Source organism: Choloepus didactylus, chromosome 2 (genome assembly GCF_015220235.1).
Source record: "Choloepus didactylus isolate mChoDid1 chromosome 2, mChoDid1.pri, whole genome shotgun sequence".
NCBI lineage: Eukaryota > Metazoa > Chordata > Mammalia > Pilosa > Megalonychidae > Choloepus > Choloepus didactylus.
The window spans coordinates 36,305,875-36,332,884 of record NC_051308.1 but is presented as its reverse complement, the minus strand read 5'-3'; the positions used below and the strand labels follow the sequence as shown (position 1 = coordinate 36,332,884).

The 27,010-nt window shown below is 44.5% G+C and overlaps 1 protein-coding gene across 1 annotated transcript in view; it reads right to left on the bottom strand.

The window, feature by feature from the left end:
- LOC119511420 (calpain-8-like) overlaps positions 1–27,010 on the bottom strand; it is an 81,077-nt gene that overhangs the window by 2,575 nt on the left and 51,492 nt on the right. The window contains 6 exon segments of the mRNA XM_037805795.1: positions 2,889–2,945; positions 5,142–5,168; positions 5,171–5,185; positions 10,204–10,240; positions 11,053–11,257; positions 18,597–18,782. Coding sequence (XP_037661723.1) covers positions 2,889–2,945; positions 5,142–5,168; positions 5,171–5,185; positions 10,204–10,240; positions 11,053–11,257; positions 18,597–18,782 — 527 coding nt within the window.

The following is a 27,010-nucleotide window of genomic DNA, read 5'->3' as shown; positions in this document are numbered from 1 at the left end:
TATCTCCTTGAAACTCTACTTTTTTCTCACCAATCACAACTAAACAATGTACATTGGTGTATTACAGAACTGATGCGAAAGTTTTAAAATGGACTCCTACCTCCTTCAATGAGCCAAACACAAAGTCATGTTTAAACCTTAAAGTGTAAACATGACTCTTAACAAAGTCTGTGTTCTTGAGTGTGGAAAACACCACAGATTTGAAAGTCTTAGTAATAATTCCACCAAGTGTCTCAGAACAGAAGTCTTTAAAAGGAGCAAATGCCCTACAGGATCCTATGTGTCTAGATACTTTGTCTCCTATATCTCATTTCATCTCACAATACCCATACAAGGTAGATTTTATTATCCCCACTTTCCAGGAAAAAAAACTGAGGTTTTAAAGAAATGATACGCCATTGTTCACCCTTCTATGCCTTCATTTAAAATGCCCTAACCTCTGTCCCTCCAAAAAACTCCTACAATTCTTCAATATAAAGTGAGGGTTAAATTTGATCAGAGAGAGCACTTAGGTTTGATCCTGTGTGATAATTCTGAACACAGGTAGTGGCTGTCTGAGGGTCATGTTAAACCTCTGAGACAAAACCCCAGACGGTGATGGGAGCGTGCGGCATTGGGGTGAGAATGGAGGATAGTGGGAGAACACCACGGTTAACTAACAGAGTGACTGCACACCTCCATTCCTTCACCTGTAAAATGGAGCTCATCTCAAGCATAAATAAAATGAAATAATTATATACATAAAGACATATTTTTATGCTTCAAGAAAACTGTCTGACATATGCTCAATAAATGCTCATTTCCCTTCTGAGAAACTAGAAAGCTTAAGGAATCATTTAAAGTAGGGAAAAGTAAAAATAATGTGACAATTAAAGGATACAGCCAAGAGGCTGATCTTTTTCCTGCAAATATTGATGTCAAATCCATTGAATTTAAAGTCTGCTCCTATTTAAATAGAAAAGGGGAAAAAGAATCAGGACCACTTGAAGATGGGAAATCATCTTCAGGATAGGAAACCACCAAAAATACCAGCCAGTGTAAGGAACCAAATGTGGTGTCAAAAGACAAATCAGAGTCAAGTTTGCAGGCTACGGAATTTTATTCTGGACACTAAAGTTTTGCTGGCGCAAAGGAAGCCAGATCACTTAGAAGAACTGATGTAACTTTGGGGTTCCAGGGATGGCAAATGATTTTTATAGACATAAAAAAAGAAGTTAGCTTGACTCCTATTGACTGGATGAGGGACTGTCTGTCTTACAGGGGTGGGTGTCTAGGGCAGGTGGGCTTGATTTTGTATTGAGTCAATTGTAATGAACTAGGGGCTTGACTGGCCATCTAGGTTGGCTGCCTTGGTGGGGATTTCAAATTTCAAAAGACACCAACAGGAAATTCAAGATAGAGTTCAGAGGACGTAAGGCCTGGGTTTTTGGCTCCGAGGGGTTCCCAGGGCTTTGTCTATGTAATTTTATCCGCGGTCTCCCACGTAGCCCACCTGGAGCCCTGGGTGGCAGTGCAGGCAAGTGTTGGTGAGCTCTGCATTAGGGTTCAATGTCTGAATCTCAGCTTTGCTACTCACCAGCTCTCCAGCAAATTAATACCTCTGAGCTTTAGTTTTCTCCTCCATCAAGTGGGAATCATAATAAATACTTGCCCCAAAGCCTGGTTGCGAATTAAACAAGATGATGTAAGTGAAGTTCTTAGCATAGTTCTTGGCACATGGTGAGCTCTTAAAACTAATTTTTTATTAGCTAGGTATTGTTCAAGGCACTGTACTCCTCAAAAATAGCCCATGTGGGAGACACTATCATGATCTCCACTTCAGTGATAGGAGACTGGAGGCACGGAGATGTTTTACAACAAGTAGGGGGAAGATTTGAATACAGGTTATCCGGCTCCCTAACCGGTCTTTAACCACAACACATGGCCTCTCATCTGGCGGCTTTTATCATTACTTGCTAAATGGCGGGCCTCTCCCATCCCTGCTCTGTGCCCTGACCTTTCTCACACCCTGGAGCCAAGGCAGAAGCCAAAGACTCTGCAGCCCTCTCCTCTTCTCCCTGCTCCTGTTGGCGGCTCCTTCCCTTCCAGGGTGAGGGCAGGAGCAAGAGCTGGGGAGAGCATGGGAAGGGTGCTCCTGAGCCAGTGCCTGGGCCCTGAGTCCAGGGGTGCTGCCCAGACCCATCCCAGGAGGGGCCCCCGTGGCTGCTCTGCAGAGGCCCTGTCTTCTGCATTCTAAAGCCTGGTCCTGTCACTCGCCAGCAAGACTTAACCTGTTCTATCCCTAGGCCAGAAGGAACCCAGCTCTCTGCCAGCTCACATGGGGCTGGAGTCCAGACAGGGAAGAGCAAACCTTTCTTTCTGAGTGCAGTTTACTCCCCTGACAGCCCTCAGGGCTTGCTAAAATCTGGTGATGAGATGCAGTGGAACCGAGTCCAATCTAGGACAGTCAGAATCATCCCTCCACGCTCCTTCCCACAAAGATGCACTACAAAACAAGACCCTTAATTGTACATAGTTTCCCACAGTATCAAAGCTATCAATTTTGTGAAAAAACTTCCCAACCCTGCTCCTGTCCTCCCAGGGCTCAGCATGATTTCATCAAACACCACGGACTGGCTGCATTCCCACAGGGTCTAGCAAGTCCACGCTAGTGGCCAACATCGGCCCTGCCCACTGCCACCCACACCTCCTCCCCTCCTGCCTCTCCTACCCAGGGCCCTCTCTCAGCCCACATGGAATCAGGATCTCTGCAGGCCAAAGGTCAAAGGCCCCTTTCCCCCCACCCACTGTCCTCCTGGCTCTTTCGATACTGCCTGCTGCCTCTCCCATTCCAGCAACTCTCTCAGGCTCCTACAGACTTTCCGAAAGGCCCTCAAGGGGAAACTTACACTTGGGAAACACCCCATCAGAACCTTCTTGAGCTCTTGGGCATTGATCTTGTAATCCTAGAAAGAGGAACCCAAATGTAAGTCATGTCAGGTCCTGACAAGCGTTTCGGGACATCTAATTAATGTGCAGCCCTGTTGTGGTCAGACATCAAGTCCGAGGACACTGATTTGGATTCTGTTTCCTTTGGGGTCCCCAACAGCCTGGCCACAGGTGTGTGCTGACAGCAGGAGCACTGACCACCCTGCTGCTGGGGCTGCCATGCTGGGGTCTGGATCCCTTTCACGGGGGCTTGCACAGGGCTTGCTCAAACTGAGAACAAAATTCAGTGAGGAGTACTAATGGAAACTAGCACTTATGTGCCGCCCACCCTAGGTGGGCTATCTTCAATCCTCCAAACAATTCCGCATCCATTTTTGAGTTAAGGAAGCAGTGATTTTGCAGACTGCTACACACCATATATACATACATACATACATATAATATAATTTGTCATTTTATGTGATATAATTGCTTGGGGTTCATGGTTGCCAAGTGGCAGAGTTGGAATCTGAAATGTGAAGTGCCGTCTTTTTCCACTGCCCCATGCCTATGGAAGTTGCAATTTCATGAAATAGTTCACTTAAAACTGGAAGCAGAAATTTAGGGGAAAAAGATATCTCACCTGCATTTGTGGTAAGCACTGAGCCAGAGAGAAGAGACGTCCATCAGGCTGGGCGAAGGAGGTGAAGAGAAGGCACTGGCCCAAGATCTGGGTTCTAATGTTGACTTCCTCACTGTGTAACCTTAGCAAAGTTACTTCCCCTCTTGAAGTGTGGTTTTATCATTTGAACCCAGGGGTGGTCCCACTCGTCCCTGTGTTCATTCTCTATCCTCCACCTACCCAAGGCCCAGTAAATCTATTGGAAACAGATTTATAGGAGAGAGAAGAGCTTTACAAAGCAGCCCTGCCCTCCGAGGGCAGCTGGTTTTCTTGAGGGGACAGAGTAATTGTCCCTCAATAATAAATCCAGAGGCTCTTTCAAAGAGCCTCCTGGCTGAGAATACTAACCCCATTAGCCTCCCAGAAAACAGCTGGTGTATCAAGAGTCTACATTTGAACCTTGACCCTGTTATGAGGCCTCTGACCTCAGCCAGTTCCTTAACCTCTCTGTGCTGGTCACTCTCAGAGCTGGGAGAGTGATAACACGACCTCATACAGCAGTAATGTAAGATAAGGTATGTGAAGAACTAGACAAATACTGGCTCTTATTTTTTATCATTCTTCATGTTTTCAACAGAATAGGGCCCCTTGGCAGCCAAGGCAACAAGGTTTAGTTAGTAAAAATACTGGTCTGAGCATTCCTCTAAAAGAAAAATGGACTCAATTTTGCAAGGCTTTCCTCAATAGCTAGGCAAAGGAACTGTGTTCCCAGGCTCTATTTTTTGCAAAGGATTCTGGTGCATTTTCTTCTGTTCCATCCTCAGGTTTAGAAATTCACCCAGAGAGTCCCTGAGCAGCGAAGAGCATTGTTTATTTTTTCCCCTTCCAAGGCTCTTTTGCACACCTTATTATCCACCAAAGAGCAATGCACTTACTGTATTTACGGGACTAGCTGTGACGCTTGTAATCCCAGGTCGGCTCTAACTTGCTTCATGGCCTCCACAGGACTGGAATCAAAATGAACCCCAGCCAGCCAGAGGAGAAGAGAAAAGGAGCAGCGGGCACCCATGGCTTCTTTCCCAGGTCGATGCACCCCTAAGTCATGCTCACGCACCTCAGGAGTGAAGTGCTATGGGTCTCGCTGAGGGCAGGAGACAGGCGGCTGGAGACTGAGCTGGTGGCATCTCTGCACCCCATACTCAGGCCAGGTTAGCCGAGAGGCTTTCCACATAGGCTCAGTGATTCCTCCTACCTCTGAAGGATATCGATTAAGAGAGCTTTTGCCACTTGGGCTTTTTAGACAGAGGCCTTGATCTGACAGGGCCAATTTACAAACAGAAAGGCTGATGGCTGGACCTGGAGGTTCCGATTTCCAAGAGTCAGTCTATGCAGCAAGAAGAGTGGCCCCAGGTCTGTGATTATTTTCCCCCAGCAGTGCAGGAAAGGCCCTCAGAATTGAAAAGAGGAAGTGGGAATGGACACAGCTGCGGACCCTGAGTCCTGCAGCCCAACTCTTGTTTACTCACAGAGACTCAAGGGAATAAAAAACTAACAGGGGCATTCTTGAGCAGTTCTGTGCCCGTCCGGGAAGTTGCATTTGCCCACCACTGACCTGCCCTGCAAGCTTCTCAAACAGGCTCTCTCACTGGGATGTGGCTAAAATGAAGAGCAAGTGCAAAGTTAAAATGGGAATAGGTGAAGAAAATGAAAGACGGAGGTTTAAAATCCACTCATTTATTAATATCTTTTGAATGCCTTTGGAGGTGTCCAGGCATTGGACAAAGTAGGGGCATGTGGAGATAAACAAGAGAGACAAACAAAATCCTGCCCCTGGGAGCTTTCTGTCCAGCAGGGACACGCACTGGGGTCTAGGAGCTTCCTGTCTGAGGGACGTGAGGAACTGATCTCCACCAACCCTCAGTTTGAGGGGCTTGGATGAATCGCCTGCACAGAAAGGCAGGTAAACTTACTGTGGGGACTCTTGATCTGTATCTTTGAGCTCCAGAAATTGCATGGAAATTTTGGGTAATTTTATATGCATTTTCTTAGCTTTTAGCAGATTCTCAAAGAGCAATAAGATTTAAAAAGTAAAGAACAAGGCCTAGTACAAAATAGCAGAGCTAGGAGCCAAAAGACTGGAGTTCAAATACCAGATCACCCAGTTACTGGAGATCATTTCAGGGCTCTGACACCCATTTCCTCAATTCTAATATTAAATTAACAAAGCCAGTTTCATGGGGTCATTTTTAAAATCAAATAAGAGCTAATGTGTCAAAGTCCTTTGAAAATTACAAACCATTTTATGAACTACTCTGTTCCAAGACTTTCTGGTATGACAATGGGCTCTATTCAAAATAGAACAACAGGTTCAAAATATCACCACCAGACAGAATGAGAAAAATCATGAGCTTCCCATACGGCTTGAAGAGTTTCCAGATGGCCAGGTCAATTTCTTCTGAAACCGTCACTCAGAAATAACGAAAGGTCCATTATGGCCTGATGAAACTGAACTAATACGAGGTAACAATACTGTCTTGGTTTGCTAAAACTGACAAAATGCAATATACCACAAATGGACTGGCTTTTAACAATGGGGATTTATTAGCTTACAAGTTTAGGGTTCTTAGGTGCTGAAAATTTGTCCAAGTCAAGGCATCAACTAGAGGACACCTTCTTCCTGAAGACAGGCTGCTGGCAATCCGGACTCCTCTGTCATGGGAAGGCCCATGGTGGCATCTGCTGGTCCTTCTCTCCCAGGTTTCACTGCTTTCAGTTTCTGGCTGTGCCATCTGTGGCTTTCTTTCTGAGCTTCTGTTTGTATCCGTCTCTCTCAGCTTCTCTGTCTTTTCTCTCTCAGCATCTCTGGGGCTTTTTTCTGTATCTTCTTTCTGTCTTTTAATCTCTTATAAAGGACTCCAGTAAGAGCATTAAAACCCACCCTGAATGAGGTGGGTCACATCTCAACTTAAGATCCTGCTCACCAAAAGGTCCTACTCACAATGAGTCCACACCCACAGGAATGGATTACATTTAAGAACATATCTTTTCTGGGGTACATACAGCTTCAAACCCGTCACAAATAGTAATAATAGTACTTACCTTTATTGGGTACTGACTACTTCGGGGGTACTTTACATGGGTTGTTTCATTTAATACCCACAACCACCCTCTGAGGTCAGTCCCATTACTATCCACATTTCACACTTGAAGAAACTGAGGCTTAAAAATGCTAAGTAACAGGCTGAGATCACACAGCTAGTAAACAGTGGAGTCGGGAGTAGAACCCTGGTCTGTGCACTTCCCCACCACCCTCTTCCCTCTGGAGCAGACACTCTGTGTCCTGCCACACTCGACCTCTGCCTGGCCCTGTTTTCTCATCTATAAGATGGGGATATTTGTTTATGTATAAGATGGACAAATTCAAAAATACATCTAGATTTTTAGAAGAAAAAAATGATAAATACGTCTCTTCACAGTATATATGATCTTAAAGTGGTTTTGTAGAAAAGAAACATTATTGTGTTCATGTAATACAATACACTATATGCTGAAATCATGTGGGAATTCCATAACTTCTGGACATGGGGGAATATTCTATTATTCCTGAAAAAAAAAAAAAGGGTATAAAATCACATATCAAAAAAGAAACCAATAAACAAAACAGTGTATGGTGATTGGCAAATACTAGTGTTTAACAGGCCCTCCGCCACTAGGAGGCATCCATGAACAAGGGGTAATTTTTGGATACAGAAGATGCCTTTATATGATGGCAAATATTGTACTTGATAGTTCATTCATTCATTCATTCATTCATTCAAAAAAGGATGTATAGAACACTTGGCCCATGTCGGGAGCTGTTCTGTATCTGTGTCCGAGATAAAATGGTGAACAAGAGATGGTCCTTGTTCTCAAGGAACTTACTATAGCAAAATTATCTATTGTCCTGAGAGCTTATATGTGAAAAGGCATTATAAAGGTAAGACAGCTTGGCAAAAATAAGGACTTATTTTGTTATTATATCACATTTCGATGACACCATTACAACCCGCTCAAGGTGAACACATCTCAATTCCAAGAACGTGACTGTTCACGCTGTATTTTCCCCTCTCCTATTGCAAGCAGGGCGGGCCCTTTGACTCTCCATGACTTGGAGATTTCTGGAGAGATAAAAACAGTTCTTGGAGGCAATGGCTCTTCCTCTCTCTTGTGAAGCCTGAGTGCCCTGACAGCCTTATGCTTGGCGACCTCGTGTGTGATGAGGGTGGGAGGTAAGGGAGGGGAAGAGGTGCTCTGGAGAGAAAAGATGGAGTTTCCCTCAGACCAGGAAGAGGCTGGAAGCCCACAGGGCCTTGGAATACTGGGAACGCCTGCACGGCTCCGTGGCACCAGGGACTCCAGAAGGGAAGGCTGGACCTTAGGCCTGGGGGCTCCCAGTTCACCAAGGGTTCCAGGCCTGGTGCAGAAGCCCAAGAGCCGTCTGACACGAAGGAGCCTGTGAGCTGAGACGGGGGTATCTCAGGTGCCGCCAGTGTGGATCCATGACCGGAATGGACTTTCTGTTGCCTTGGTGTTTCAGAAAACCCCAAGACCATAGGAAGTGGAGATGTGGAGCCCCAGTAATAATTGAGATTGAACCCCTACAAAGCTGGTGCAGTGGGGACTTGGAGCCAGTTTTAAGTTGATTTAACAGAAACAAACAAAAAAAAAAGAGGGCAGGAGAGGATCATTCTAACCACCCAAGTTGTGGATTCAGAATCCATACTGTTGCACTGATAAACTTGCCTTCCTAAGATCCCTGTGACTGACTGAAAGATTTGTCCTCCTAGGGGCCAGGATGATGAGGATGCTGAGCTGGTAGCTGTAATTAGGGTGGGAGGCAGGAGTTTCGCCCAGCTCAGATCACGAAAAGCCACAAGCCAGGAAAGGGCTTCTGGGGTCAGTGACTGGAGGTGGGGGCTCTGTTGACCTTTGGGTTAACTACTGTGCACCAAGTCCCGGGGGAGTGGTCACATCTGTTCAGGGACAGGGATTAACTGGAATGAGAAAGAACAGACCGTGGGGCACACATTTTCTATCTAATAAGCTCACAACATAACTCCCCAGGGTAAGATGGATCCTTATTTGGCAACTTCTCCTGTATCTGCACAAATATGAGGTTACAAATTCAGTATATGCCAAATAATAGAATATGCCTCTCCCACCCCCCATTCAGCCAAAGAAGACAAGCTCAGCAGCTGGGGGTGGGGTGGAGGTACTCAGTGCTGCATCTGCTGTCAGAGACCCCCTCAATTGCTTTAGGTAGACAGAATATAGCCATGGAAGCTGGGCCTGTGCCCCCAGGAAGATAGTCCTGCCCCACCCCTGGGCCCAGTGCCCACTGGCCATAGGCACATTTTAGCCCTCACAGGACTTGCCCTCCTGGGACAGCAACCACCAGCATGCTGCCTCCAAACAGTCATCTCAGGAAAAGGATGGTAAAGTGAGGCCCAAGAGAAGGCTGTGCTGGTTTCGATGTATTATGTCCCCCAAAACACCATGTTCTTTGATGCAGTCTTGTGGGGGCAGACGTATTAGTGTTGATTAGGTTGAACCTATTGATTGAGTGTTTCCATGGAGATGTGATTCAATCCACTATGGGCAAGACTTTTGATTGGATAATTTCCATGGAGATGTTACCCCACACATTCAGGGTGGATCTTAATTAAATCACTGGAGCCATATAAAAGAGCTGACAAACAGAAGGGACTCCGCAGATGCAGCCAAGAGAGACATTTTGGAGATGGCCATTGAAGATAGACTTTTGCTAGCCCAGATTTTGCCTGGGAGAAACTAAGAAAACATCCTCAGATGCCTAGAGAGAAACATCCTGGGAGAAAGCCATTTTGAAACCAGAACCCAGAAGCAGACGCCAGCCATGTGCCTTCCCAGCTGACAGAAGTTTTCCAGATGCCATCAGCCATCCATCAGTGAAGGTGCCCTATCGTTGACACCTTAGCTTGGACACTTTTATGGCCCTAAGACTGTAATTTTGTAAACAAATAAACCCCCTTTATAAAAGCCAATCCATTTCTGGTGTTTTGCATAATGGCAGCATTAGCAAACCGGAACAAGGGGTAAGGGAAGTGAGGCAGGTGAATGCACATTTCACACCCTGCACACTTCCTCTTCCAAAGTCTGCTCTGAACTCACTTCTTCCATGGGCCTTCCCTGACTAGGTGCTTACTCCCACACCGCCGAGGACTATACACACACAGGCCCTGCAATGTTTGCATCCATTTCTGGCATGAGTTTTTTTTTCATCTTTTTCATGTGCTTCCATCATTTGTCTCCTAAAAGACTGGAAGTCCAGGAAGTCTATTCGAGGGCAGGGGACTGAATCTACTCCTCTCATTACCTTCCCTATCCCACCCTAAGATCTGCTCAAGGACTCAGTGAGTACTCTACCTGTGGGTCAAACTGAGTGTATGTGGGAAACCGAGGCTCCCTTCTCCCCAGGGGGTAGGATGCATTACAAAGCCTGCATTCCAGTGCTGCTTCTGTCTCATCTGCAGAAGGAAGAGCCAGGGCCTAGAAAATGTTGTGGCCCTGACAAAAAGTTACTATCCTTAATATATAAAGCATTCTTACGAATCAATAAGAAACCACACATGACTGCTGTGCAACAGATTGCATACCTCATGTGAGTTTCCAACTACAACATCCCCAATTTCTCTGAAACACAAGGAAAGAAAGAAGGAAACTAAACATGAGTAAGTAAAAAGTACATCTGACGACTAGATTCTTTTAGGAAGTTTTTGACTCTTCTGAGGGGTTGGCTTCCCACAAAGACCTTCAGTCCCTACTAACATCAAACTGGTAATAGGAATCTTTAACTAGGATCTCTTCTCTTCACCTCTCCTACCCTTACTCTCTCCTGAGTTTTTCAGCAGTGATGAGAACTGCCAAGTTCAGTTGGCCTTTCACAGATTCTATAATTTTCACCTGGGTGGACCACTCTTCTTAGGAATTCTCTCCCCACATCAGCCTACTTATTGCTCTTCTCCTCTGGGAACCCAGCTACACGAAACCTTGTAAGAATGGCCTCCAAGAAATGGGGCAGCAACCTCACAGCTACGTGTGTGCCTGCAGGCATGTGGAGTGTGTGTGTGTGTGTGTGTGTGTGTGTGTGTGTGTGTGTGTCATGGAGAGCAGGTGGTGCTTCATCTAAATCTTATTCCCTGGGCCTCACATGCCCATCCTTAGTGGGTGGAAGGCCTTCTTAGGATAACCCTGGTGACCTCTCTCCAGCCTGGACTTTTTTTTTTTTAATTCTCTTTGTTTTTCACAGACCAAAATGGAGGGGGCAGGAGGAGACACCAAGTGAAGAACCCCTGGGCCTGTGGTGTCTCACAAATGTCTTCTGGAAAGCAGCGGCTGGGAGCCAGGGGCCAGTCTCACACCACAGCTGACAGGGTGCCTGGGCCTCAGCTGGTCCCGGGGCACTAGGACAACCCTCCCCCGACCACAGAGGGACGAGCACGCACGGGGCCTCAGCCCTCTGCTCGGAGAACACCCTCAAACAGAACTCGCCATCCTTGAAGGGCTGGAAGGTGGACGGCACCACCAGGTACTCCCCGGGGGGAGCTGGCCGGCCCGGAGACCCCGTAGGTTGGTGGGTGCTGGAGCCAGAGGGGGGCTGCTGGTCCAGGAGGAAGTCCCGGCCCAGGTGCACAGCATGTGACTGTGCAGCTGCACAAAGCAAGAGGCAATTTCTCCCTAAATTCTGGAAGATGAGGCAGAAGAGTTCTGTTTTATCATGATAATTCAGGGATCAATTATTGTTAATGCAATTTTACTGAGATATATTCACTTAACATATAATCATTGAAAGTGTACAATCAGTTGTTCACAGTATTGTCACATAGTTGTGCTTTCATCACCACAGTCTTTGAACATTTTCATTACTCCAAAAAATAAAATGAAAATGAAAATGAAAAAGAACATCCAAAATGTCCTATTCCCCTCCTCCCCCACATTGTTCATTTACTTTTTTTAATACAGTTTTATTATGATATATTCACACATCCTACAGTCATCCACAGTGTACAATCCATTACTCACAGCACCATCATACAGTTGTGTGTTCATCACCAGAATCAATTTTTGAACCTTTTCCTTACTCCAAAATAAAAATAAAAGCAATAAAGAACACCCAAAACTTGCCATCCCCTCCATACCACCCTATTCTTTATCTAATTTTTGACCCATTTTTCCACCCATCTGTCCATACACTGGACAAAGGGAGTGGGAACCACAAGGTTTTCACAGTCACACAGTCACACCATGCAAGCTACATAGTTATATAATCATCTTCAAGAATCAAGGTCACTGGGTTGCAGTTTGACAGCTTCAGGTATTTGCCTCTAACCATTCCAACATACTAAAGATTAAAAGGTGGTATCTCCTGAAACTATCAAACTACAACCCAGAACCCATGAATCTCGAAGACAGTTGTATAAAAATGTAGCTTATGAGGGGTGACAAGGGGATTGGGAAAGCCATAAGGACCACACTCCCCTGTGTCTAGTTTATGGATGCATGAGTAGAAAAATAGGGGAAGGAAACAAACAGACAAAGGTACCCAGTGTTCTTTTTTACTTCAATTGCTCTTTTTCACTCTAATTATTATTCTTGTTATTTTTGTGTGTGTGCTAATGAAGGTGTCAGGGATTGATTTAGGTGATGAATGTACAACTATGTAATGGTACTGTGAACAATCGAAAGTATGATTTGTTTTGTATGACTGCGTGGTATGTGAATGTATCTCAATAAAATGAAGATTAAAAAAAATAAAAGGTGGTATCTATATAGTGCATAAGAATACCCTCCAGAATGACCTCTTGACTCCATTTGAAATCTCTCAGCCACTGGAACTTATTTTGTTTCATCTCTCTCCCCCTTTTTGGTCAAGAAGATTTTCTCAGTCCCACAGTGCTCATCCCCAGGAGTCATTTCCTGCATTGCCAGGGAGATTCAGGGGGATCACTGATTTTTAACAGGGTGCTAAGAATCAGGAGAGCTGAGTTCTCACCTCAGGATCTGTTGCCAGGTCACCCTGTGCCAGTCATCCAGTGTATCCTGAGGGCCTTCTCAGTGCCAGGCCCCTTGGAAGTCCTGTCCTTGACCTGTGACCTTAGCCCTTGCCCTCTGGACCTCTGATTCCTTCCCAGTGAAATGAACATCGAACAGCAGGGTCTCTCGTGTGCTCAGCTTCTCTCTGGATATTTTTGCTCATGAATCACCCACTCATTGAATCTAACAGACTCTTTTTCCTGCTGCTGTACCTGGGGAGTGGCACTGACCTCCCCATTACAAGCCTAAGCCTGGAGAAGTGAGTTTACACCCTGGTTCTGCGAGCAGAAGCCACCAGGAGGACATACTCACATTTTGCCATTTGGGAAAACTGCTCTGCAAGGTCACCAGGGCAATGTGGCTGGGAAGCAAAGGTGGCAGCTCTTCAGGAAGCAGGTGGAGGTTCTAGGTCCTTCCTTGCTCCCTCAGGGCCTCGGCTCTCCTTGGAGAGAAGAAGATGCTCCCATGAGCCACTTGTTTGTCAGGGGAAAGGGAGACTATTGGTGTATAACAAAGGATAATTAGTGACCGCAGAGTGCTTTAAAAACAGGTACGTTGTTACTACTGCTGTAATTAGGCCTCCCTGTGGCATTGTAGCTTTATGATCAGTCTTCATCACAATGCCGGGAACAGAGGGCAGGTGCTGATAAGCTGTGTGGGCTGTGACTTCTGTGACCTGGGGCCGGGCTGCCTGCCCTGGAGTGGGCAGTGTCCATTCATGCCACCAGGCCCTCTTTGGATCATACATCTCAGCAGGGGAGGAAAGCAAGAGCACCCACTCCCAGCACCTAGTCAGCACTCCATGGGGATCCCCCAGCCAGGGACTAGGGAAGCCACAGAGCTTGGGGTTCCCACTAAACATTTTACATTCTGAGGAAAGCAATGCAGAGGGCCCGGCCAGGGAGGCCATGGCCAAGGCCTAAGGGGCACAGAGTTCAATGTCAATACTGCTTCCCTGTTGACAGCAAGAGGAGATAGGGAACCAGCCAAGAAAATGCATAGTAGAGTTGAGAAGGGGAAGCAGACTCGAATTCAGATTGGGTTGGGAAGGGAGCAAACCAAGTTCCAGCAAGAACCCAGGGTTGAGGGAAGAGCAGAGAAGACAAATTCTATTTGGGAGGCTGGAGTGGGAATCGGAGAACACTGAGGTCAGCACAGGGTCCTCTCTGTCCACTAGGGACCCCTGGCCCTCACACCATCCCTTGGCTAGGGTGACTGAGCCAGGAGTGGTGGGATGGGGGTCGAGAAGGCTTAACTGAGGGTAGTTCTCAAAGTGAGGGCCCAGGTGCAGCAGCAGCAGCAGCTGGAAACTTGGTAGAAATGCAGATTCCCAGGTCCTGTCCTGGCCCTCCAGAATCAGAAACTCTTGGGGTGGGACCCAGAGATCTGTGATTGAACAAGAACCCCAGATGATTCTAAGGCAGTGGTTTGAGGGCTGTTGACCCGAAGACCCCCTGGCACCTGCAGGGCACAGGATCCAGGGTGACAACTGCGTGGCCTCTGTGGAGCTGCTGGAGGGAGTTCCACTGTGTGCACAGAAAATGTCACATTTCTGATGGAACTGCCATTAATGAGACAACTCATTTTTTCATCTTTTTCTAGTAGGGAAGAGGTGTTTGCTCTGAATCATTCACACTCCCTTGTCAGTGGCCCTCCATAATCAATAGCATGCCCTTCTGAGGCAATGGGCAGGTAAGAACAGTGGTCTGCAGCCTTCCACCAAGGCTTGGGTGGAGCCTGTGAATTTGGGTTTCACCGGCACATGCTGTAGCTATCACTGTACCCATGACAGTGGGGCTGAGAATGCAGCAGGGGAAATACACCTCTCCATAACTCGTGCAATTGACTCCAGCTGGGCGAAGCCCCAGACAGACCCGTGGTTCTCGACCTTGGCCACACACCGGAATCACCTGGTGGTTTATAAACATATGGCTGCCTGGGTCCCACCCCAGAAATGAAAAGGTCCCCGCGTGGTTCCAGCACATAGGCAAGGAGAGGATCACTGGGCTAGAACTTATTGGGGCCTGACTTTGAGCTGGCTGCCACCAAGGAGGGCCAAGAACGTCCCCAGGATACACTCTCGCAGACAGTCGGGACTGGCAGGTTGCCTTCCCCTTCCTTCAACCCCTCAGGCAGGTGGACAGCCGGGGATGGCAGGAGGAATCCCAGATGCTAAGTGTGACAATGGTGACTTGACTCTTTAACCCAGTTGTAAATTACTGAGGGGACACAGGAAGAGGAGGAGGAGGAAGGTGGGGGGAGGAGGAGAGGGAGACTGGGGAAGAGGAGGAGGAAGAAAAGAAGAAAAAATTGGTGCTTCCTTTTCCTATCAGAGATCAGGGCATTTATTTCTTTTGGTCAGATAACCAGGAACCGAAGATGTGCTATAATTGTCTTGTTCAGATCAGATCAAGTACACAAGGGACAGAGGTTACTGGGGGAGTGGGTGGGACTCAGGTTGTCTTTACCGCTTCTCAGGCCTGTCAGGATCCTCTCAGGATCACGTGGGAGAATCGGCTTCCATCAGGGCAAGCAGACACCGCCATGTGCCCAGCCTGAGGGCAGCCATGCTATTTTTTACCAAAGGCAGGCCCTCTGTCAGCGCTCACATATCTGCTTGGGAACCTACAGGGCAGAAGAGAAGAGCAGGTCATCTGAGAGCTCTGAGGACCTCCGTTGTGCCTTTGCACTGCTCCCCCATGCCTCACAGACTGTGCAATCCTGGGACACTGGAGAGACCGTCTCATGCTATAGTGAGATTAGTCAGCATTTCTGAAACCGGTGAGCCTTTGATCAATTTCAAGGCCAGCTATAGAGTCCTGAACCCTAGAAATCTGACCAAAATAAAGGTTTACTTTTTGACTTTATTTTCTAGTTTGTAATCTACCAGGTTCCCAAATTCTTCAGAAGTCATGATCTTGGAGATTAAATGAGAGCTAACAGTTTCTTACAGACCTTGCCTCCCAGCTCAGCGGCTTGGCTGGTGGGTCATACTGCCCTAGTTGAGCCAGAATTTCCAGCCCTTGGCTACGGTGATTGGCCCAAGGACAAGCACGTGACCCAAACCGAGTCCACCAGAGGCTGCTCTAGGATTTTTGAATCAGAACTCTGGGAAGATCTCTTCCTTTGTACTGGTGATATTAGGGAGGCCGTGAAGAAAGCTAGGCCAGGAGGATGACATTGGCCCCAGAGAGATGTGGAGAGAAAGGGTCCTTTGTCCCAAGTATCCCTGCCTTTCCCTTGAGCTGGTAAATTCTGTTTCCACTAGTCTAGCTTCATTATTTGCAACTGAAAATATTGACTCAGATCCACGGAGTGGGAGCCCCACCACACCCAGGGCTCCAGGCCCCTGTGCCAGGCGAGAAGAGAAGAGAGTAGGCAGGGCCTTGTTTGTGCCTTAGGCCCACGAACAACTGCCTGCAATCCTGAAAAAAGTCATAATAATAAGTCAGTGAAAACTCGAATCAGCTGGCATCCTCGCTTCTGGGACCCCCATTTGTAATTGGCAGCAGAGGTAGAAAAGCCCAGGGCCACTGTCACTCCTGTAATTGTGAGTTTAAAACGAAAATCACCCATCCAGACCCCCTGGCAGGTATTTCCCTCCCTATCCCTGCCTAATAGCTTTTATCCATCCACGGCAGGGAATCTGCTGCCTGGAATGCCCTCGCCTACAGGTCCCAGGACTGCCAGTGGGAGAGAACCCCTTGGCTGCCTCCTATTAACAACAGACACCCCCACCACCAGCCCCCCTGAATATGCTCTGAAACTACCCTGCCAAGAGTCACTGGGCAGGAACCGAGCCGGGCAGGCGGCACCTCTGATGGCACAAATCCAGGGCAGCCAAGCAGGAGAGCAGGCCTCAGCCCTTTCCCACTGGTGGATGGAAAGGGACAGTCATCTTTGAAATGCAGGATCAGGAATGCAAATGACAGGCCTGCCTAGCATGAACCTGTCACTGCAGTAAAATAACAGGGGAGCTAGAGACAGGAGGCAGGACAAGCAGGGCTCTTGAGCCCTGGGGGGATCCAGGCCACATCTCAATTGTCTCAAGTTTGCAACCTCAAACCAGACTCCAGTTTGCAGACAGTTAAAGCCAGAGGAGGCAGACATAGGGGTGCATACACACCACCTCAACCTCGCCTTACAAATGCTCTGTTCACAGATGTCGTGGCCTAAATTTTGTGCCTCTGGCCATAAATGAAGAAGCACATACACGAGTGGATGTTATAAGCAGGTATAATTTGGTATCTGAAAAACTGACATGATTTAAATATTATTTCTTAGAGTGAATTCCATGCCAAACAAAGCAATCTCGGTATATTAGCTCATGTCCCTTTGAAAGAATGCTTTGCTGATCTGGTTACATAAATAAAGTAGGCCCTATAAATAAGGAACATGGTGCCCACAGTCCCTGAATGGTCTACATTTCAGCCATGCCCGCTTACTATCCACTCTCCAAAAATATCCCATACTTTCAAGCTCTCAAGAAGCACGTGGAGGCCCCTCTGGCTGGAATGCTCTCCCTTCACCTGGAAAGGGGACTCTTCCTTTAGATCCCTGAATGCATGTCTCCTCCTTCGTGAAACTGACCTTCTCTGAGGAGCCTGCAGCCCAGCGTGCTGGTCCCCATCTAGCACAGTCTGAGCTGCACTGTAGTTAGTTGAGTTGTATGAATTCATTGAGTTAGTTTGATGAGTTGTGGATCTGATTTGCCACTCAGATTGAGAGCTCCTTGAGGGCAGTGACCATGTGATTCTCTTCTACCTCTTCCCAACTTTCAGCATGACACCTGGCACATAGTAGATGCTCACTAAAGTCTGTTGAACTGATATGCTTACTCTAAGAGCTCTCAGCATTTTATCCTGGTAAGTAAAGAATTTGGTTTTGTGCTATTTACATTCTAGGTGGGATGGAAGAGTTGGAATTTATTTATTTGCAATTCTTTTGTCCTGCCATCAAGTAGTAATTATTTTCCAACTCCCATTAGTCCAACCTATACTGCACATACACACATACAACCTAAATTCTAAAGCCATAAATTCCAGAATAGGAAAAGAAAGGGGCTGAGGTGGTATAAGCCTGACAATCCCACTTTCTCTTACTGGTTTCTAATCACAGTTCTTCTTTCCTGTGTATTAATTTATACTGAGAATTTAGTCTTCCAGCCAACTCAGCTTTACACATTGGTCTTCCTGGTTAGAAGTGTATTTTTTCCTGAGAAATTCATTTTTAACAAAATTGTATAAAAACAAATACTATGAATCCCTCTGTAATTTGTTATAAGGAGTCTTGCCTGTATAAAGAGATGGATTCCAATTTGTTCCCGGCTAGGCTTGTCAAGACCTTCAGGTCTTGATTTAACATACCTCCGACAGTTAAACCCATAGAAGGGTGCAAATGACATATTGAGCCAAGGACTACAGCCTGAGACCAGATCCAGTTTGTGTTTCTGCATCCAGAGACACGAGAAGTGGAAATGGCAGTGAGGCTTCCCTTACCCTACCCCATGCCCTGTGCACTCCAAGTCTGTCAACATTGCCTGCAGTAAGAGGAAGCAGGAGTTTGTCTTTGGCTCCATATCCAGCTTCTCCTCCTCCACTCAGTGATACCCTTCATCCTTTCTTGTTCTTGGTTCCTGTTCCTGAAAATCCTGTTCTTGGAAAGAGTCTACTAAGTATATTTACACTGAGCTCTAAATGACAGGCAAAGTTTAATATTTTACATGTCTCGATATCAACAGTAGACGGAGAGTAAGCCATAGGAATGAATCTCTAATTGTGAAATGTGGGCCTTAGTAAGCCATAGGAATGAATCTCTAATTGTGAAATGTGGGCCTCAATAGAAGAACAAGGAGAATGCTAGATTACAGTTATTTACACAATAGGAAAGATACATCCAATTACTGGTCAAAATAATCAAACCAAAGAATCAAGTGTGCAGTAAAGGATGACCCAGCACTGGGATACCCAGTAGAGGGCATAGCCGATATTAAGTATGCCCTGTCCTGTCCTCTTCTGTCACCTGTGATTTTTCTGCGTCAGACCCAGAAGCACCTCACAGCAGAGTTCAGCAATGCTCTCCTCATGGTCATCATTCACCTCGTCCAAATGGATCTTGAACAGGGGATTGGTCCAGTATGTGGCTGGAAGTCACCCAGGTGATGGTTCCCCCCACCCCACCCCTCCATCATGGTGAGGAGATGAGAGAATAAAACGGAAGGGAAGAACCTCGATCATTCCAATAACTCTAGACAAACCGTACTTAGTAAGCAGGCTTCAGAAACTTTTCTTTACAAGGTGGTCAGGCGTTTCCTCCTACCTCCCTACCCCACCCCAGCCCCCACACAAATAGAAACATCCCGTAGCATTTGACATGTTTGTACTTGTCCATCGGATCTAGCAGGCGCCCTGGGAGGCTTGGCTGGGGATATTCAGTGATTCATGATCCAGGGGCTATACTGAACCCCACTGAGAAGGGAAGGCACCTCCCAGTCTGCATAGAGAAGTTTTTAATATCTCCTCTTCTCAGCCTCCTGGTCTGTGAAGACAATCCCACCTCCCAGGGGAAGGGAAGTCTCTGGGTAAAAGGTGTGGCCCTGAGACAAATGAGGACAAAGTCCCAGAGGAGACTAGCTACCAAGGAGGCTTCTGCTTGACAGGTTAGAAAGACGGCAGCTCTTGCTACACTGAAAATCCAGTCTGATTGGCACGGGTGTTCCCTGACGTCAGAGAGAGCCCCGACTTCAGATCACCTCCCCAGGTAGCCCGGAGAGCTAATCCTCTGTCCATCGGCACAGGAGCCTCCCTTGATAACTTCCCCATAGCATCACTGATGAGACACTCTCCTAAGAGTAAGTCATTTAATAATGCATGAATAATAATAATTGGCAATTAAGAAGCATTCCTGCCATACCACCTATGGGTATTTTTAAAGAGTGCTTTTTAAAAAATCTCTCAAAATAGTGACTACACAAACCGAGACACGGAGAGGTCAAATGGATTATCTGAGACACACAGCAATTCTCTGACAGACAGAATGGCAAATCGTGAAGAAGAAGATGTGACTGACAGGCATCTCCACACTAAAGACGACCTCAACAACTTCAACAATGATGTGCCCCGAGGGGAGAAAAGAGGAGGGGGTGGGTCTTGCATCCTCTGAATAAGGGTCTAACTTGATGAAACAGCAACTCATTCATAGGTTTCCAAGAACCACTGGTTATGATTTCCTCTTCTTCTTTCTTTTTAAATTAGAAATGTTGCAGGTTTACAGAACAATCATACATAAAATACAGGATTCCCATATGCCACCCTATTATTAACACCTTGCATTGGTGTGGAACATCTGTTACAGTCGCACATTTTTATAATTGTACTATTAACTATAGCCCATGGTTTAACTTATAGAGTTCACTGTGTTGTACAGTTCCATGTATTTTGTTTGTTTGTTTGTTTTATTTCAGTGCAATTTTATTGAGATATAGTCACATAAACATATAATCCATCCAAAGTATACATTCAGTGGCTCACAGTGTCATAATATGGTTGTACATTCTTCACCACTATCAATTTTAGAACATTTTCATTGCTCCAAAACAAAAAAGAAAACCCAAACATCCTATACCTCTTTTTTATCTTCATTTTATTGAGATATATTCACATACCACGCAGTCATACAAAACAAATCGTACTTTCGATTGTTCACAGTACCATTACATAGTTGTACATTCATCACCTAAATCAATCCCTGACACCTTCATTAGCACACACACAAAAATAACAAGAATAATAATTAGAGTGAAAAGAGCAATTGAAGTAAAAAAGAACACTGGGTACCTTTGTCTGTTTGTTTCCTTCCCCTATTTTTCTACTCATCCATCCATAAACTAGACAAAGTGGAGTGTGGTCCTTATGGCTTTCCCAATCCCATTGTCACCCCTCATAAGCTACATTTTTATACAATTGTCTTCGAGATTCATGGGTTCTGGGTTGTAGTTTGATAGTTTCAGGTATCCACCAACAGCTACCCCAATTCTTTAGAACCTAAAAACGGTTGTCTAAAGTGTGCGTAAGAGTGCCCACCAGAGTGACCTCTCGGCTCCTTTTGGAATCTCTCTGCCACTGAAGCTTATTTCATTTCCTTTCACATCCCCCTTTTGGTCAAGAAGATGTTCTCCGTCCCACGATGCCAGGTCTACATTCCTCCCCGGGAGTCATATTCCACGTTGCCAAGGAGATTCACTCCCCTGGGTGTCTGATCCCACGTAGGGGGGAGGGCAGTGATTTCACCTTTCAAGTTGGCTTAGGTAGAGAGAGAGGGCCACATCTGAGCAACAAAGAGACATTCAGGAGGAGGCTCTTAGGCACAACCATAGGGAGGCCTAGCCTCTCCTTTGCAGCAACCGTCTTCCCAAGGGTAAAACCTATGGTAGAGGGCTCAACCCATCAAACCAACAGTCCCCGATGTCTGTGGTCATGTTAGCAACCATCGAGGTGGGGTAGGCCAATACCCCTGCATTCTCCACAGGCTCCTCAAGGGGGCACTACATATTTTTTTCCTTGTTTTTCTTTTTTTTTTTTTTAACTGTCCCTTCTTTTTTAAATCAACTGTATGAAAAAAAAGTTAAAAAGAAAACAAACATACAATAAAAGAACATTTCAAAGAGACCATAACAAGGGAGTAAGAAAAAGACAACTAACCTAAGATAAATGCTTAACTTCCAACCTGTTCCTACTTTACCCCAAGAAAGTTACATAATATAGCAACATTTCTGTGAACTTGTTCCTACTATATCCATCAGAAATTAACAGACCATAGTCATTCCTGGGCATCCCCAGAACGTTAAATAGCTTATCTGTTCTTCTTGGATTATTGTTCCCCCTTCCTTAATTGCTCTCTATTGCTAGTTCCCCTACATTCTACATTATAAACCATTTGTTTTACACTTTTCAAAGTTCACATTAGTGGTAGCATATAATATTTCTCTTTTTGTGCCTGGCTTATTTTGCTCAGCATTATGTCTTCAAGGTTCATCCATGTTGTCATATGTTTCACAAGATCGTTCCTTCTTACTGCCGCGTAGTATTCCATCGTGTGTATATACCACATTTTATTTATCCACTCATCTGTTGAAGGACATTTGGGTTGTTTCCATCTCTTGGCAATTGTGAATAATGCTGCTATGAACATTGGAGTGCAGATACCTGTTCGTGTCACTGCTTTCCGATCTTCCGGGTATATACCGAGAAGTGAAATTGCTGGATCGAATGGTAGCTCTATACCTAGTTTTCTAAGGAACTGCCAGACTGACTTCCAGAGTGGCTGAACCATTATACAGTCCCACCAACAATGAATCAGAGTTCCAATTTCTCCACATCCCCTCCAGCATTTGTAGTTTCCTGTTTGTTTAATGGCAGCCATTCTAACCGGTGTTAGATGGTATCTCATTGTGGTCTTAATTTGCATCTCTCTAATAGCTAGTGAAGCTGAACATTTGTTCATGTGTTTCTTGGCCATTTGTATTTCCTCTTCAGAGAACTGTCTTTTCATATCTTTTGCCCATTTTATAATTGGGCTGTCTGTACTATTGTCATTGAGTTGTAGTATTTCTTTATATATGCAAGATATCAGACTTTTGTCAGATACATGGTTTCCAAAAATTTTTTCCCACTGAGTTGGCTGCCTCTTTACCTCTTTCAGAAATTCCTTTGAGGTGCAGAAACTTCTAAGCTTGAGGAGTTCCCATTTGTCTATTTTCTCTTTTGTTGCTTGTGCTTTGGGTGTAAAGTCTAGGAAGTGGCCACCTAATACAAGGTCTTGAAGATGTTTTCCTACATTATCTTCTAGGAGTTTTATGGTACTTTCTTTTATATTGAGATCTTTGGTCCATTTTGAGTTAATTTTTGTGTAGGGGGTGAGGTAGGGGTCCTCTTTCATTCCTTTGGATATGGATATCCAACTCTCCCAGCCCCATATGTTGAAAAGACCAGTATGACTCAGTTCAGTGACTTTGGGGGCCTTATCAAACATCAGTTGGCCATAGATCTGAGGGTCTATCTCTGAATTCTCAATTCGATTCCATTGATCTATATGTCTATCTTTGTGCCAGTACCATGCTGTTTTGGCTACTATGGCTTTATAATAAGCTTCAAAGTCAGGGAGTGTAAGTCCTCCCACTTCGTTTTTCTTTTTTAGAGTGTCTTTAGCAATTCGAGGCATCTTCCCTTTCCAAATAAATTTGATAACTAGATTTTCCAAGTCCGCAAAGTAGGTTGTTGGAATTTTGATTGGGATTGCATTGAATCTGTAGATGAGTTTGGGTAGAATTGACATCTTAATGACATTTAGTCTTCCTATCCATGAACATGGAATATTTTTCCATCTTTTAAGGTCCCCTTCTATTTCTTTTAGTAGAGTTATGTAGTTTTCTTTGTATAGGTCTTTCACATCTTTGGTTAAGTTTATTCCTAGGTACTTGATTTTTTTAGTTGCTATTGAAAATGGTATCTTTTTCTTGAGTGTCTCTTCAGTTTGTTCATTTCTAGCATATAGAAACATTACTGACTTATGTGCATTAATCTTGCATCCCGCTACTTTGCTAAATTTGTTTATTAGCTCTAGTAGCTGTATCGTCGATTTCTCAGGGTTTTCTAGATATAAGATCATATCATCTGCAAACAATGACAGTTTTACTTCTTCTTTTCCAATTTGGATGCCTTTATTTCTTTGTCTTGCCGGATTGCCCTGGCTAGCACTTCCAGCACAATGTTGAATAACAGTGGTGACAGCGGGCATCCTTGTCTTGTTCCTGATCTTAGAGGGAAGGCTTTCAGTCTCTCACCATTGACTACTATGCTGGCTGTGGGTTTTTCATATATGCTCTTTATCATGTTGAGGAAGTTTCCTTCAATTCCTACCTTTTGAAGTGTTTTTATCAAAAACGGATGTTGGATTTTGTCAAACGCTTTTTCAGCATCTATTGAGATGATCAATTGATTTTTCCCTTTTGACTTGTTAATGTATTGTAATACATTGATTGATTTTCTTATGTTGAACCATCCTTGCATGCCTGGAATGAACCCCACTTGGTCATGGTGTATGATTTTTTTTAATGTGTCTTTGGATTCGATTTGCAAGTATTTTGTTGAGGATTTTTGCATCTATATTCATTAGGGAGATTGGCCGGTAGTTTTCCTTTTTTGTAGCATCTTTGCCTGGTTTTGGTATTAGCTTGATGTTAGCTTCATAAAATGAGTTAGGTAGTGTTCCATTTTCTTCAATGTTTTGAAAGAGTTTGAGTAAGATTGGTGTCAGTTCTTTCTGGAAAGTTTGGTAGAATTCCCCTGTGAAGCCATCTGGCCCTGGGCATTTATTTGTGGGAAGATTTTTGATGACTGATTGGATCTCTTTGCTTGTGATGGGTTGGTTGAGGTCTTCTATTTCTTCTCTGGTCAGTCTAGGTTGTTCATATGTTTCCAGGAAACATATGCATTTCCTCTACATTATCCAGTTTGTTGCCATACAGTTGTTCATAGTATCCTCTTATAATTTTTTTAATTTCTTCAGGATCTGCAGTTATGTCACCTTTTTCATTCATTATTTTCTTTATATGGGTCTTCTCTCTTTTTGATTTTGTCAGTCTAGCTAGGGGCTTGTCAATCTTGTTGATCTTCTCAAAGAACCAACTTTTAGTGATATTTATCCTCTCTATTGTTTTTTTTGTTCTCTATGTCATTTATTTCTGCTTTAATCCTTGTTATTTCTTTTCTTCTACTTGGTTAGGATTGGTTTGCTGTTCATTTTCTAGCTTCTTCAGTTGATCCATTAGTTCTTTGATTTTGGCTCTTTCTCCCTTTTAATATATGCGTTTAGTGCTATAAATTTCCCCCCTTAGCACTGCTTTTGCTGCATCCCATAGGTTTTGGTATGTTGTGTTCTCATTTTCATTTGTCTCTATATATTTAGCAATTTCTCTTGCTATTTCTTCGTTAACCCACTGATTGTTTAGGAGTATGTTGTTTAACCTCCAGGCATTTGTGAATTTTCTAAGTCTCTGATGGTTATTGACTTCTAATTGTATTCCATTGTGGTCAGAGAATGTGCTTTGAATAATTTCAATCTTTTTAAATTTATTGAGGCTTGTTTTATGTCCCAGCATATGATCTATTCTGGAGAAAGTTCCTTGAGCACTAGAAAAGTATGTGTATCCTGGTGATTTGGGATGTAATGTCCTGTATATGTCTGTTAAATCTAATTCATTTATCAGATTGTTTAGGTTTTCAATTTCCTTATTGGTCTTCTGTCTGGTTGATCTGTCTATAGTAGAGAGTGATGTGTTGAAGTCTCCCACAATTATTGTGGAAACATCAATTGCTTCCTTTAGTTTTGCCAGTGTTTCTCTCATGTATTTTGTGGCACCTTGATTGGGTGCATAGACATTTACGATTGTTATTTCTTCTTGTTGAATTGCCCCTTTTATTAGTATGTAGTGGCCTTCTTTGTCTCTCAAAACATCCCTGCATTTAAAGTCTATTTTATCTGAGATTAATATTGCTACACCTGCTTTCTTTTGGCTGTGGCTTGCATGAAATATTTTTTTCCATCCTTTCACTTTCAGTTTCTTCGTGTCCCTGTGTCTAAGATGAGTCTCTTGTATGCAACATATTGATGGTTCATTTTTTTTTATCCATTCTGCGAATCTATATCTTTTAATTGGGGAGTTTAATCCATTTACATTCAACGTTATAACCGTGAAGGCATTTCTTGAATCAGCCATCTTATCCTTTGGTTTATGTTTGTCATATTTTTCCCCTCTCTCTATTAATATCCTTTATTGTACCCATACCAAATCTCTTTAGTACTGAACCTTTCTCCAAGTCTCTCTGTCCTGTCTTTGTTTCTCTGTCTGTAGGGCTCCCTTTAGTATCTCCAGTAGGGCAGGTCTCTTGTTAGCAAATTCTCTCAGCATTTGTTTGTCTGTGAAACATTTAAGCTCTCCCTCAAATTTGAAGGAGAGCTTTGCTGGATAAAGTATTCTTGGCTGGAAATTTTTCTCACTCAGAATTTTAAATATATCATGCCACTGCCTTCTCGCCTCCATGGTGGCTGCTGAGTAGTCACTACTTAGTCTTATGCTGTTTCCTTTGTATGTGGTGAATTGCTTTTCTCTTGCTGCTTTCAGAACTTGCTCCTTCTCTTCTGTGTTTGACAGTGTGATCAGAATATGTCTCGGAGTGGGTTTATTTGGATTTATTCTATTTGGAGTTCGCTGAGCATTTATGATTTGTGTATTTATGTTGTTTAGAAGATTTGGGAAGTTTTCCCCAACAATTTCTTTGAATACTCTTCCTAGACCTTTACCCTTTTCTTCCCCTTCTGGAACACCAATGAGTCTTATATTCAGATGTTTCATATTATCTATCATATCCCTGAGGTCCATTTTGATTTTTTCAATTTTTTTCCCCATTCTTTCTTTTATGCTTTCATTTTCCATTCTGTCATCTTCCAGGTCACTGATTTGTTGTTCAACTTCCTCTAGTCTTGTACTATGAGTGTCCAGAACCTTTTTAATTTGGTCAACAGTTTCTTTAATTTCCATAAGATCATCCATTTTTTTATTTTGTCTTGCAATATCTTCTTTATGCTCTTCTAGGGTCTTCTTGATATCCTTTGTATCCCGTACTATGGTCTCATTGTTCATCTTTAGTTCTTTGAGTAGCTGCTCTAGGTGCTGTGTCTCTTCTGATCTTTTGATTTGGGTGCTTGGGCTTGGGTTATCCATATCGTCTGGTTTTTTCATATGCTTTATAATTTTCTGTTGTTTTTGGCCTCTTGGCATTTGCTGAACTTGATAGGGTTCTTTTAGGATTTGTAGACCAATTGAAGTCCTTATCTCTAATTTATCAGATCTACAGCTTCGTGGAGTACACTTTCTCTAACTAACCAGCAGGTGGCGTCCACGAGCCACCTGTTCTCCACAAGCCAGTTCTCCCCTGCTTAGCCTTTTTGGTGAGTGGAGGAGTGAGTCTTGTGGGGTCCAATTGGTGTACCAAGCTTGCGTGTGTAGTTGATGTTGCCCGCCCCGTATATGGGGCGTGTTTCTGGGCAGTCAGGGAGGGGGGGTGGCTCTAACAATCAAATCTCCCTGGTGAGCCTAGAGTTTTAAAGCTGCTGCAATAGTCTAATCCTTCAGTTCAGTCCTGCCACAGTTTGTCTCTGCCACTGACCCACAAGTCCTTGGTATTGGCGTATGGCCTCTGGACTTGCAAGTGGGCCCCTCTTCCAGGCTGTGCACCCCGGGTCCTCTGTTGAGGGATGACTGTGCTATGTCACAGGTGAGTGCCGTCCCCCCAGGGCAGTTCTGGGCTGCTG